Genomic DNA, 13688 nt, shown 5'->3' on the forward strand with positions numbered 1-13688 from the left:
CCCGGGGGGGCCGCGGGTTCGCCCCCTGCAGGAAAGGGGCAGCGCTGCTCGTCCCGCAGGAGCGCGGCCGGGGGCATCTCGCAGTCTCCCCGCTCGGTTCCGGCGCTCCGAGGCCGCAGGGGCCGCCGGGCTGAGCCCCTGGCCGCCGCCGCTCTCCCAGTAAGTTTGTCCTCCGCGGCCGCCGTCGAGCCGCGCCGCCCCCCCCCGCGGGGGCGCGCGTGCGCGGGGCCGGCGCTGCTCCGGGATGGCGGCGCCCGGCGGGGAGGCGCAGGGCGGCTTCGCGGCCTGGCTGGCGGCGCGGCTGGAGGCGCTGGGCCTGGACCGCGCCGTGTACGGTGCCTACATCCAGGGGCTGCTCCGCGAGGAGGAGAGCGACGAGGAGCGGCTGGAGGCCCTGCACGGCGTGCTGGCCGCCTGCCTGGTGAGGGACGGCGCCGGGCGCGGGGCTGAGCCCACCCGGCTCGACCCCCCCCGGGGGAGGGCCGGCCCCGGCGGGAGGCGAGGGCCGCTCCGCGCCCCTGCGGATCCCCGAGGCTCCGGAGAGCTAAGGGCAGCCGGGAGGCATCCAGGGGCAGCGCTCCCGGGAAGCCCTGCGGGGAATCATCGCCTTCCCTGGGGGGTCTGACACACCGCCGGGGGCTCTTCCTGGCCCTTCGGCTGTTTCAGTTTGGTTGGGTTGGTTTGTGCAGGAACACAAGCTGGGAGATGCAGGAGCAGCCCTGAGGAGAGCAGCTCGGACGTGCTGCTGGGTGCAGAGCTGGGCAGGAACCGGCACCGAGCCTGGCCTGGGCTGAGCCCCAGCAGTGAGGGCAGCAGGGGCAGGGAGGGGATCCTGCCCTCTGCTCTGCTCTGCTCAGACCTCCCCTGCAGGGCTGGGGCAGCTCTGGAGCCCTCAGCACAGACAGGGAGCTGGGGGAGCAGGGCCAGAGGAGGCCACAGCAGTGCTGGCAGGGCTGGAAGCCCTCTGCTGGGAGCCAGGCTGAGAGAGTTGGCCTTGGGCAGCCTGCAGGAGAGAAGGCTCCAGGGAGACCTTCTGGTGGCCTTGCAGTGCTTCAAGGGCCCAGCAGAGAGCTGGGGACAGAGCTTTGAGCAGGGCCTGATGGGACAGGACAAGGGGGGATGGTTGGAAAGGGCAAGAGGGAGCTTGAGAGTGGAGAGAAGGAGAAAGGTTTGGCAGTGAGGGTGGGGAGAGCCTGGCCCAGGCTGCCCAGAGAGCTGGGAGCTGCCCCATGGCTGGCAGCAGTACAGGGGAGGTTGTGTGGGGCTGTGAGCAGCCTGCTGGGGCTGGGGCTGTCCCTGCTGGCTGCAGGGGGTGGCCTGGAGGAGCTTGAGAAGTCCTTTTCAACCTAAACCAGTGCCTGGTCCTGCCAGGACTCTTTGCTGTGTCAGCTGCCCTGGGGGAAGGTTCTCAGTGCATGGAGGGCACAGGATTCAGTCTGAGCTGAGTGCTGCCTGCTGGCACCAAGAGCTCTTTGCTGACAAGTCCTTCAGGGGAGGCTGTGTGGGATGGGGCTGCCCCTCACAGCACAGAGCTTACCTGCAGGGCCCTGCAGCTGAAGTCCAGCTCCCAGCTGGGACAAAGCAACACTGCTGCCAGCTGGGCATGGGCAGAGGCTGGAGCTGCTGGCCTGGGCAGTGCTGCCTCTGCCCCCACCAAGCTCACCCCAGGGGGTGAGGAGAGTGCAGAACTGCTTTGGAGCAGCCATGGCCTGGGGGGCTGCAGGGGCTTCACAGCATCTCTGTCCCAGGCTGCTGCACTGCTGCCTGGGGGTTAGTGTGCATGTCTCAGACTCCCCTCTCCCAGCTCAGAGCCATTGTTCCTCCTCCTGGCACTCCCAGCCCTTGTCCCAAGTCCCTCCCCAGCTCTCCTGGAGCCCTTCAGGCACTGCAAGGCTGCTCTGAGGTCTCCCTGGAACCTTCTCTTCTCCAGGCTGCACAGCCCCAGCTCTCCCAGCCTGGCCCCACAGGGGAGGTTCTGCAGCCTCTGAGCATCTCTGTGGCCTCCTCTGGACCCACTCCAGCAGCTCCAGGTCCTTCTTGTGGTGCTGGGCACCCTGCTGTGGTGCTGGGCATCCTGTCCTGGCCCTGGCTGTGTTTGTTTCTCTCTCCCTCAGCAGTGGGCAGCAGTTGTGGCTGTGCCACTGCTTGGTTGTGTTCCATGCTCCAGGCTGGCCAGGAGGGAGCAGGATGTCCCTGCTCTGGGGACAGGCTGAGGGAGCTGGGGCTGTGCAGGCTGGGGAGGAGAAGGCTCCCAGGAGACCTCATTGTGGCCTTGCAGGATCTGCAGGGGGCTGCAGGAAAGCTGGGGAGGGACTTTCGGGGGTGTCAGGGAGGGATAGGACTGGGGGGGATGGAGCAGAACTGGATGTGGGGAGATTGAGATTGGCTGTGAGGAAGAAGTTGTTGCCCAGGAGGGTGGTGAGAGCCTGGCACAGGCTGCCCAGGGAGGTGGTGGCAGCCTCCTGCCTGGAGGTGTTTGCAGCCAGGCTGGAGGTGGCTGTGAGCAACCTGCTGTGGTGTGAGGTGTCCCTGGCCATGGCAGGGGGTTGGGGCTGGCTGATCCCTGAGCTCCCTCCCAGCCCTGGCAGCTCTGTGCCTCCATTGTGTCCCTGCTGGGGGCACAGGGTCCTCAGCAGCACCAGGCTGGTGCCAGCTCTGCCCTCTGTCTTCTCCAGCCTGATTGACTCAGGGAGGTTGTCTCAGGGGTGGCCTTTGAGCAGCTGCCCTGCAGCTGTGCTGAGGAGCAGATGGTGCTGGGCAGGGGCTGCCTGGGGCCATGTTTTCCCCCTGGCCCTTCAGGGCTGCTCAGAGGGCTCCTGCAGAGCCCAGTGCTGGGAGCCCAGCCTAGAGCCCAGCCTAGAGCCCAGCCTAGAGCTGCTCTGTGGGAAGCAGGCACTGGGGGGAGGGCATTGCCTGGCTTGGTGCAGAGCAGCCTGGCAGCAGCCCCAGCACCTTCTGCTTGCCTGTGGCTGGAGGCATCCCCAGTCCTGGGGGCCTCAGCAGTGTGCCCTGGGTGCCCCCAAGCCCTGTGCAGACCTGTGCCTGGCTGCAGTGCTGGCTGGGGGCTGGGGCTCCCTGCAGCTCTGCTCCTCACACCTGCTCCAGCAGGCAGCTGTGTGCCAGGACTGAGGAGGCTCTTTTCCCTTTCCAGGAGGAAGAGCTCTTGAGTGATGTTTGCAGAGAGGTGGTGGAGAAGTGGTCTGAGGCTCAGGTTGTTGACACCAAAGAGAAAAAAGAAGGTAGTGTGGCTGCTGGGAGGGACCCCAGGGCTCCCCAGGCTCTGTGCCCACCCTGCTGGGAGCTCACAGCCAGGCTGCTGTGCTGAGCTGCTCCCCACTGCCACTGCTGCTCCCCACTGCCACTGCTGCTCCCCACTGCCACTGCTGCTCCCCACTGCTGCTCCCTGCTGGCTTGCCTGCAGCTGGGGGATGAGGCTGAGCAGCTCCCCCTGGGGCTGTCCCCAGCCTGCTGCTGCTCCTGGGCTGTGCAGCCCTGCAGAGGGAGAGCTCCGGGGCTCAGTTTTTCTTCTCCTGGAGGGTTTCTGCTTTCACACAGCAGCCAGGGCCTGCTCCCCATGCTGGCAGCCAGCACTGGGCTGGGGGAGGGCAGTGCCCCGGGCTGGGGGGGGGCAGTGCCCCGGGCTGGGGGGGGAGGGCAGTGCCCCGGGCTGGGGGAGGGGAGTGCCCCGGGCTGGGGGGGGGCAGTGCCCCGGGCTGGGGGAGGGGAGTGCCCCGGGCTGGGGGAGGGGAGTGCCCCGGGCTGGGGGAGGGCAGTGCCCCGGGCTGGGGGAGGGCAGTGCCCCGGGCTGGGGGAGGGGAGTGCCCCGGGCTGGGGGGGGGAGGGCAGTGCCCCGGGCTGGGGGGAGGGCAGTGCCCCGGGCTGGGGGGGGAGGGCAGTGCCCCGGGCTGGGGGGGGAGGGCAGTGCCCCGGGCTGGGGGGAGGCAGTGCCCTGGGCTGGGGGAGGGCAGTGCCCTGGGCTGGGGGGGGGGGAGGGCAGTGCCCCGGGTTGGGGGGGGAGGGCAGTGCCCCGGGCTGGGGGAGGGCAGTGCCCCGGGCTGGGGGGGGGAGGGCAGTGCCCCGGGCTGGGGGGGGGAGGGCAGTGCCCCGGGCTGGGGGGAGGGCAGTGCCCCGGGCTGGGGGGAGGGCAGTGCCCCGGGCTGGGGGGAGGCAGTGCCCCGGGCTGGGGGAGGGCAGTGCCCCGGGCTGGGGGGAGGGCAGTGCCCCGGGCTGGGGGGAGGGCAGTGCCCCGGGCTGGGGGGAGGCAGTGCCCCGGGCTGGGGGAGGGCAGTGCCCCGGGCTGGGGGGAGGGCAGTGCCCCGGGCTGGGGGGAGGGCAGTGCCCCGGGCTGGGGGGAGGGCAGTGCCCCGGGCTGGGGGGGGGCAGTGCCCCGGGCTGGGGGAGGGCAGTGCCCCGGGCTGGGGGGGGAGGGCAGTGCCCTGGGCTGGGGGGGGAGGGCAGTGCCCCGGGCTGGGGGGGGGAGGGCAGTGCCCCGGGCTGGGGGGGAGGGGGCAGTGCCCCGGGCTGGGGGGGGGGGGAGGGCAGTGCCCCGGGCTGGGGGGGAGGCAGTGCCCCGGGCTGGGGGAGGGCAGTGCCCCGGGCTGGGGGGGAGGCAGTGCCCCGGGCTGGGGGGGGAGGGCAGTGCCCCGGGCTGGGGTCAGTCCCTGTGCTGGTTTGCAGAGCAGCCCAGGAGAGCTGTGCTGCCCCTGCTGCCCTCCTCACATCCTGCTCCAGCAAAATCTCCTCTTAAAGCTCTCTCTTGCCCAGAAGTGCTCCTGGGGGGAGCTGTGTGAGGCTGCTGCACTGCTGCAGCCCTGCTGCTGCCCCAGTCCCAGCCCTGCTGCTGCCCCTGTGCCAGCCCTGCTGCTGCCCCTGTGCCAGCCCTGCTGCTGCCCCTGTGCCAGCCCTGCTGCTGCCCCTGTCCCAGCCCTGCTGCTGCCCCTGTCCCAGCCCTGCTGCTGCCCCTGTGCCAGCCCTGCTGCTGCCCCTGTGCCAGCCCTGCTGCTGCCCCTGTGCCAGCCCTGCTGCTGCCCCTGTGCCAGCCCTGCTGCTGCCCCTGCAGCCCCCTGCAGCTTGGGAGCAGCCAGCTCCATGCCCTGCCTGCTCAGGAGGGGCTGAGGCTCCCTGGGCAGCGCTCTGAGCACAGTGGCTCCAGGCACCCAGCAGGGATCAGTTTGTCACCTGCCAGCAGCAAGGACACAGCCACCACCATGTGCCCTGCCCTGGGGCTGAGGCCTCCTCTCTGCCTGCTTTGCATTCCCCCCCTTGGCTCTGGATGCAGCCAGGACACTGCCACTGCCTGCTGGCACCCTGCTGGCAGCCCTGCAGCCGGGGAGCTGCTTGTGCACTGCTCTGCTCACCTGAACCCAGCCTCTCACAGCCCCACTGCCCTCTGCAGCCTGGGGCCTCCCCCCACAGGCTTGGCCCAGGCTCCCCTGTGGCTGGGGCCAGGGCAGGGCTGCAGTGCTCTGTGCAGTGAATGCAGTGAAGCCCCCTGGGGACACGTGGCTGGGGCTGCTGCAGCTGCTGCTCAGAGGCTTGGCCACCCCCAGGAGCTTGCCTCGGCACAGCCAGGAGGCAGCAGGGAGTGCTGCTGGGGGGCACACAGAGGGTTCATCAGGGGGGGTCCCTGCAAGGATTGGTCATGATGAGACCCCTGAGGATCCCTCCAAGGGGTGTGGTGCCAGCCCCAGGTGGCACTGGGAGGGCTGAGGGTGGCTCAGCTGCTGGGTGCCTGGGGGGTGATCAGCTCATTGTGTTAGTGCTGGAGCTGGGGGTGAGCTGCTCAGCTCGGGGCTGGCAGGTCTGGCTCTGGGGTTAAAGCACCCTGGGGCCTTGCTGCAGGGACTGCCTGATGCTCTGCCTCTTCCCCCTGCCAGATGAGGTCCAGGCCATCGCCAGCATGATGGAGAAGCAGGCCAGGATGGTGGTGAAGCCCAAGGAGGTGTCCCAGGAGGAGAGGCAGAGGAAAGCTGCCCTGCTGGCCCAGTATGCCAACGTCACAGACGAGGAGGAATATCCTTTCCCTGGCCCTGCTGCCCTGCAGGGTGTTTGAGAGGCATCCACAGCTGCACCCTTCAGCCTCCCCTGGGCTGGGGGCAGGGCTGGGAGCCCTTGGCAGCCTTCCTTCTCCATGCTTAGAACAGCTGCCATGGAAAGAAGCTCCCAGTTTGTGGGGTGCCACGAGCAGAGCTTCCTTTGAGGCTGCTCCTCTGTCAGCCCACACTGCCCACCTGGGCAGGGGGTGCCCAAGAGCCATGCATCACCTCCTGTAACTGCACAGCACCTCAGGTGCTGAGTTCATCTCCTGCTTTGTGGTGAGAAGGCCTTCAGAGTGTGTGGAGTAGGAGAGGGGAAAGCTCCCTCCCTGTAGGGCTGAGGAGAGAGCCCTGGGGGTGCTGAGAGCTCCCCAGGAGCCAGCAGTGCCTCCTGCAGCCCTCAGGCAGCTGTGTGCTGGCTGCAGCCAGGGCAGGGTGGGCAGAGGGCAGCAGAGGGGATCCTGCCCCTGGGCTCTGCTCAGACCTCACCTCCAGCTCTGCTGTCCCCAGCAGGAGGACACAGAGCTGTGGAGAGAGGCCAGAGGAGGCCACAAGGATGCTCCCAGGGCTGGAGCAGCTCTGCTGGGGGCACAGGCTGAGGGAGCTGGGGCTGTGCAGCCTGCAGAGGAGAAGGCTCCAGGGGGACCTCAGAGCTGCTGCCAGGACCTGAAGGGATCCTGCAGGGAGGCTGCAGAGAGACTTCTCCTGAGGGGGTCTGAGCCAGGCCAAGGGGGAAGGGTTTGGAGCTGAGGCAGAGCAGGGGCAGAGTGGAGCTGAGGAAGAAGCTCTGCAGTAGGAGGCTGCTGAGGCTCTGGCACAGGCTGCCCAGGGAGGCTGTGGCTGCCTCCTGCCTGGGGGTGTTCAGGGCCAGGCTGGATGAGGCCCTGAGCAGCTGAGTCAGTTGGAGCAGATGACCTCTTAGGTCCCTTCCAGGCTGAGCCATTCCCTGGTGGCTCAGAACAGGCTCTGCCCTGAAGAGAAACGGCACAGGAGGGGCTGGGACCTGGCACCTGAGCAGCAGGAGGGAGCTGTGCTTGCCTGGTGCTTGGTTGTGCAGGGGCAGTGCCTTCTGCCTTGTGAGTGGATGCAGTGCTGCGCTGCCACAGCGCAGGGGCAAGGGCTCAGCGCCTGGCAGCGCAGGGGCAGCTCAGGGGCAGCAGTGCAGCGCAGGGGCAGCTCAGGGGCAGCAGTGCAGTGCAGGGGCAGCAGTGCAGCGCAGGGGCAGCTCAGGGGCAGCAGTGCAGTGCAGGGGCAGCAGGGCAGTGCAGGGGCAGTGGCTCAGTGCCTGGCAGCGCAGGGGCAGCAGCGCAGCACAGGGGCAGTGGCTCAGTGCCTGGCAGTGCACGGGCAGTGGTGCAGCGCAGGGGCAGCTCGGGCAGCAGCTCAGTGCAGGGGCAGCAGTGCAGCGCAGGGGCAGCGGTGCAGTGCCTGGCAGTGCAGCGCAGGGGCAGCAGTGCAGCGCCTGGCAGTGCAGCGCCAGCAGTGCAGCGCAGGGGCAGCAGCGCAGGGGCAGTGCAGGGGCAGCAGTGCAGTGCAGGGGCAGCAGTGCAGTGCAGGGGCAGCGGCTCAGTGCCTGGCAGTGCAGGGGCAGCAGTGCCGTGCAGGGGCAGCAGTGCAGTGCAGGGGCAGCGGTGCAGCGCCTGGCAGCGCAGGGGCAACAGTGCAGCGCAGGGGCAGCAGTGCAGCGCAGGGGCAGTGCAGGGGCAGTGTAGGGGCAGTGCAGGGGCAGCAGTGCAGCACAGGGGCAGTGCAGGGGCAGCGCAGGGGCAGCAGTGCAGCGCCTGGCAGCACAGCGCAGGGGCAGTGCAGGGGCAGCGCAGGGGCAGCAGTGCAGCGCAGGGGCAGCAGTGCAGCGCAGGGGCAGCGCAGGGGCAGCAGTGCAGCGCAGGGGCAGCAGTGCAGCGCAGGGGCAGCAGTGCAGCGCAGGGGCAGCGCAGGGGCAGCAGTGCAGCGCAGGGGCAGTGCAGGGGCAGCAGTGCAGCGCAGGGGCAGCGCAGGGGCAGCAGTGCAGCGCAGGGGCAGTGCAGGGGCAGCAGTGCAGCGCAGGGGCAGTGCAGGGGCAGCAGTGCAGCGCAGGGGCAGCGCAGGGGCAGCAGTGCAGCGCAGGGGCAGCGCAGGGGCAGCAGTGCAGCGCAGGGGCAGCGCAGGGGCAGCAGTGCAGCGCAGGGGCAGCGCAGGGGCAGCAGTGCAGCGCAGGGGCAGCGCAGGGGCAGCAGTGCAGCGCAGGGGCAGTGCAGGGGCAGCTCAGGGGCAGCTCAGGGGCAGCAGTGCAGTGCAGGGGCAGTGCAGGGGCAGTGCAGGGGCAGCGCAGGGGCAGTGCAGGGGTAGTGCAGGGGCAGCGCAGGGGCAGTGCAGGGGCAGCGCAGGGGCAGTGCAGGGGCAGCGCAGGGGCAGTGCAGGGGCAGCAGTGCAGCGCAGGGGCAGCAGTGCAGCGCAGGGGCAGCAGGGCAGCGCAGGGGCAGTGCAGGGGCAGCAGTGCAGCGCAGGGGCAGCAGTGCAGCGCAGGGGCAGCAGTGCAGCGCAGGGGCAGCAGTGCAGCGCAGGGGCAGCGCAGGGGCAGTGCAGGGGCAGCAGTGCAGCGCAGGGGCAGCGGCTCAGCGCCTGCAGGTGGTTTCCTTAGCTGCCTCACCGGTGCGGAGGAGCAGCAGGGTGCAGCGGCGGCGGCGGTCTCCCTGGGCTCCGAGAAGTGTATCCTTTGCATCCAGCGCCCGGGGCGGAGGGAAGGCAGCTTCCAGGGGCTGCTTCCTGCCCTTCCTCACCGGGGCTGAGCCTCTCTGTTTCCTCGGGGCCTCCTTTTCAGGCTGCTGATTGGTTTTGCCTTTCCCCCGGGGCCGAGCAGGAGTCTCTGTGTCCCCCTGCTGCCCGCCCGGGCAGGCTGGCGCGGAGCCTGGCGCTCTCTTTGCTCCCTGCCCCGCTCTCTGCAGCCTCCCTGCAGCCTGTTCCGTGCCCCTGGGGGAGGGCAGTGCTCACCCTGAGCCGTGCCCAGGGAGCTGACTGCTGTCAGCACTTGGTCAGAGTGCAACAGCAAACGGCTGTGAAGCTCAGAGGGCTGTGGCGCAGCTGAGCTTCGGTGGCGAACGAGGCCCAGAGGCCTCATCCCTTCCTCCGCACTCCCTGGGGATGTTCCTCCAGCTCCCGAGCAGGCAGGGCTGGGATGGAAGCAGCTCCTCCAGCTCCCAGGCTCTGTGCACTTAGCTGGGATTCCTTTGCCCTTCTCCTTCCCTGCTTGGTGTGGGCCAGGAGGGGCAGGGGCGGTAGGGTAACCACCCTGGGTGGCTCCCAGGCCTGCCCTTAACGTGGGGCAGCTCTGTTCCGCAACACCAACGTGGAGGACGTGCTGAACGCCAGGAGGCTGGAGAGGGAGCTGCTGAGGGACGAGTTCCAGAAGAAGAAGGAGCAGGACAAGCTGCAGCGGGAGAAGGACAAGCTGGCCAGGCAGGAGAGGAAGGAGAAGGAGAAGAAGAGGACACAGAAGGGCGAGCGGAAGCGGTAGCCGCGGGCTGCCGGCCGGACTCCGAGGGCAGGGCCTGGATCCGCGGCGGGGGGCAGGAGCGGCGGCAGCCCCGAGCCTGGGGCTGCCAGGGGGGCTCTGCAGAAGGGTTTCTTTGGCTTGGGCTTTCCCCCCCCTCTACTTTTGTTGGGTTTCCATAGCAGAGGAGACATCTCCAGCACCTCTGCCCGTGGAAGTGTGCCATGTGCTTGTGTCAGACCCCCCGGTGCTTGTGGCCAACGTCTACCAAAGAGCAGGGCAGTGCTGCTGGCAGCGTGCTCCAGTGGCTCTGCTTGGCCTTCCAGCCACTTCCACCAGGGCAGATGGTGAGGCAGGAGAGGGCTCCCAGGCTGCCTCTCAGCAGCCTTGGTTGGCAGGAGCTGGGGGGCTGAGGGCAGAGCCCCGTTCCGGACGTGCTGCCGCAGGGCAAAGACGAACTTCCTGCCAGCGAGCGGCGTGCACACAGTGCTGCTGCTGCTGCAGCCTGGCTGAGCAGGGCCTGCAGGCTCTGGAGTGACCTCAGCTGGGGCTTACTGCAGCCAGGCAAAGGGAACCTCATCAAATATCCATGAGTGCAGCTGGGAGGCTGCAGCAGCCCCAGGCCCTGGGGGTGGTGAGCACGGCGCTGATTCGAGCAGCAGCAGGGAGTCAGCTGAGCCCTGCTGCTGGTTGAGCACTCTGCTGGTGGCTGCTGCAGGGCTCCCTGGTGTCTCTGGGGGAGCAGGGGCTGCTGCAGGGCTCCCTGGTGGCCCCTGGGGGAGCAGGGGCTGCTGCAGGGCTCCCTGGGGGCCCCTGGGGGAGCAGGGGCTGCTGCAGGGCTCCCTGGGGGCCCCTGGGGGAGCAGGGGCTGCTGCAGGGCTCCCTGGGGGCCCCTGGGGGAGCAGGGGCTGCTGCAGGGCTCCCTGGGGGCCCCTGGGGGAGCAGGGGCTGCTGCAGGGCTCCCTGGTGTCCTTGGCTGCTGCTGCAGTGGCTGCCAGGCTGAGTGCTCCAGAGCAGGCCCAGTGCTGGGCAGCTGGGGCCTGGACACACTGGGAGCTGAGTGCTGGCGCTGGGCACAGCCACAGCTGCCCCTGGGGGCCGCTGGCTTCTGTGCCCCCTGGAGGGCTGCTCCCAGCCTCTTCTTTAGTGCCACTCACCTCAGGAGAGGAGGTGGAGCTCTGGGAACAGTGAGGGAGGAGCTGAGGGGTGCAGGGGGAACCCTGTGCAGGTGAGGTGAGCTCCCAGGCACCAGCAGCTGCCAGCCCTCTGCCAGCTGCCAGCCCTCTGCCAGCCTGGCCCTGGGCTGTGCCTCTGTACCTCCCTGCTGCCTGTGTGAGTGTTGAGCTGCTTTGTCTTTGGACCTGAACAATTAAACTGGTTGGCCAAGAGTGGGCTCCTGTGGCTGAGTGCAGGTCACTGGTACTGCTGGGGGTGCCCTGGGGTGCAGGCTGGGGGCTCCCCTCTGCCCTGTCCCATCCCTTCTGCTCCCCTCACCCAGCAGGGACCTTTCTGAGGGCTCCCCCAGTGCCAGGCCTTGTTTATTCCCAAGGCTGCAGTTTCCTTCTCCCCTGCCCCAGGGCCTCACAGGGCAGTGGACAGAGAGCCAGGGAGGGAACTTAAGCAGGGGGGGTGTGGAGAGGCTGAGGGGGTGATGCTTCACACTGACAGGGGGGGTTGGGAGTAGCTGTGGGGAGGAAAGTCGTTGCAGTGAGGGTGGTGAGACATGGAACAGGCTGCCAGGGAGGCTGGGGATGTCCTCTCCCTGGAGGTGTTCAAGGTGAGGCTGGATGGGGGCTCGAGCAACCTGGACTAGTGGAAGATGTCCCTGCTGAGTGCAGGTGGCTTGGACCAGAGGACTTCCAAGGTCCCTTCCAGCCCAAAGCACTGTGTCACAAGCTCTGCTTGTCCCCAGGGCCAGGGCTCAGTCTGGGGAGCTGTGTGGATCCCAGCTGCAGCAGGACAGGGAGCTGGGGTGGGAAGCAGCTGTTGAGGGCCAAGGGTAGCCCTGCACCACCCCCCACCCAGAGCCCAGCACCGGGGCCCAGCTCTGACTCTACTGCAGCCTGGAGCCCTGTGCACAGCCCCTGGGCTGGAGGCTGGGCCAAGGTCCCTGCAGGGCCTGGAGCAGCCCTGGCCATAGATGGGGTTGGGGACCTGCAGGCTGTCCAGGGTGATTCACCTCCACCTGTGCCTCAGCTGCCCTGGCAGCATCAGCTGCCCTCCCCTCACTGGCAGCAGCCTTGGGTTCCTAAGCTGGGCACCAAGAGTTCTGCTACTGCCCTTCCCCACACTGCTGCTGGAGGTGCCCCCTGGCACAGCAGCACCTGCCTCAGCTTGGAAAGAGCTGCAAAGAGCTGCACTCACCTCTTGTGGCAGGAGCTGAACCCCCTCTGCACTGCTGTGCTCAACAGCCAAAGAGCAACCACCACAGCTGCCCTGAACTGCAGGCTCAGCAGAAGTTTGTGCACTGAGAAGGGCTCAGGGTGAGGCTCCTCCTGCAGCCTGCCAGAACCCCTTTACCAGCTGTGCCCCTCAGCCAGCACAGGGCTGGAGCTGGCAGGCTGGTTGGCAGACTTCACCTCATCCCCTCCCTTACAAAAGGCCCTGTGAGGGGCAGGGCCACCAGAGCAGAGGCAGGGCCAGCCCCAAGGGGCAGCAGCCAGTCTGGGACACAGCAGAACCACAACCAGCAGCACCTTGCCAAGGCAGCTTCAGCAGCTGCTGGTGCTGGGCATCCAGGGGTGTGCTGTGCTGCAGTGTGAACAGACCCAGGGGGAGCAGCCTGAGGAGGCTGAAGAGCCCCTTGAGCCCTTTGGGTACAGCCAGGCTGCAGCTCTGCCCTCAGCCCCTGGAACGGCTGCAGCCCTGCCCTCGGCCCCCGGAGCGGCTGCAGCCCTGCCCTCGGCTCCCGGAGCGGCTGCGGCTCTGCCCTCGGCCCCTGGAACGGCTGCAGCCCTGCCCTCGGCCCCCGGAGCGGCTGCGGCTCTGCCCTCGGCCCCCGGAGCGGCTGCAGCCCTGCCCTCGGCCCCTGGAACGGCTGCACCTCTGCCCTCGGCCCCTGGAACGGCTGCGGCTCTGCCCTCAGCCCCTGGAACGGCTGCGGCTCTGCCCTCGGCCCCCGGAGCGGCTGCACCTCTGCCCTCGGCCCCCGGAGCGGCTGCGGCTCTGCCCTCGGCCCCCGGAGCGGCTGCAGCTCTGCCCTCGGCCCCTGGCGCGGCTGCAGCCCTGCCCTCGGCCCCCGGAGCGGCTGCGGCTCTGCCCTCGGCCCCCGGAGCGGCTGCAGCCCTGCCGTCGGCCCCCGGAGCGGCTGCAGCCCTGCCCTCAGCCCCTGGCACGGCTGCGGCTCTGCCCTCGGCCCCTGGAACGGCTGCAGCCCTGCCCTCGGCCCCAGCCCTGCCCTCGGCTCCCGGCACGGCTGCAGCCCTGCCCTCGGCTCCCGGAGCGGCTGCGGCCCTGCCCTCGGCCCCCGGAACTGCTGCACCTCTGCCCTGAGGTGGTGCCCCTCCAGAGATGGGTACCTGGGATGCTCAGGAGGGAGCAGCTGGCACCGAGCTCCTAACTGCTGAAGCCAGCTCTTGCTGTGTGACACTGCTGCCAGCTCCCTCCCCAGGAGGGTGACCCCAGCACCCCCCCTGCTCTACACCTCTTGTGCCCCACTCCAGAACCGAGACTCAGCTGCCCAGCTCTGGAGACCCCAGCTCAAGGAGGTCAAAGCAGCACTGGAGAGGGTGCAGAGCACTCTCAGGAGCAGAGGCTGAGAGCTGGGGCTGGGAGCCTGCAGGAGGCTGAGGGGGGAATCCTGTGAAGGCTTACCAGCCCCTCAGGGTGGGTGGCAGGAGGATGGGGCCAGACTCTCTCAGTGGTCCCCAATGAGAGGACAAGAGGCAAGGAGCATAAACCTGAGCACAGGCAGCTCCAGCAGCACAACAGGAGGAGCTTCTTGACTGCAAGGGTGGCAGAGCCCTGGGGCAGCCTGCCCAGAGAGGCTGTGGAGGCTCCAGCTCTGGACATGTTCAAGACCCTCCTGAATGCGTTGCTGAGTGATCTGCTTTAGGGGATCCTGCTCTGGGAGTCATCCTCCAGCCTCAGAGGTCCCTTCCAACCCCCCACCCTTCTGTGAGTCTGTGAACTGCTGCTGCCCTCTACCAGCTCGGGTCGTGGGGGCTGAGCGCACAAAGAGGAGG

General features: G+C 68.7%; 1 protein-coding gene across 1 annotated transcript; it reads left to right on the forward strand.

The window, feature by feature from the left end:
- The first annotated feature begins 227 nt into the window (after positions 1-227).
- On the forward strand, positions 228-9555 carry CCDC43 (coiled-coil domain containing 43). Its single transcript, XM_054176900.1, has 5 exons — positions 228-421; positions 3152-3239; positions 5877-6012; positions 8665-8723; positions 9341-9555. Exons 1-5 carry the CDS (start codon positions 245-247, stop codon positions 9526-9528), a joined length of 648 nt encoding a protein of 215 aa, XP_054032875.1. The 5' UTR covers positions 228-244; the 3' UTR covers positions 9529-9555.
- The last annotated feature ends 4133 nt before the right edge of the window (positions 9556-13688 follow it).

Source organism: Dryobates pubescens, chromosome 36 (assembly GCF_014839835.1).
Source record: "Dryobates pubescens isolate bDryPub1 chromosome 36, bDryPub1.pri, whole genome shotgun sequence".
In the NCBI taxonomy this organism is placed as follows: Eukaryota; Metazoa; Chordata; class Aves; order Piciformes; family Picidae; genus Dryobates; species Dryobates pubescens.

Coding starts and splice junctions, on each gene's coding strand:
- CCDC43 (XM_054176900.1), top strand. CDS start 245: ATGGCGGCGCCCGGCGGGGAGGCGCAGGGCGGCTTCGCGGCCTGGCTG. Junction 6,013..8,664: donor AACGTCACAGACGAGGAGGA/ATATCCTTTCCC, acceptor TAGCTGCCTCAC/CGGTGCGGAGGAGCAGCAGG. Junction 8,724..9,340: donor CTCCCTGGGCTCCGAGAAGT/GTATCCTTTGCA, acceptor AACGTGGGGCAG/CTCTGTTCCGCAACACCAAC.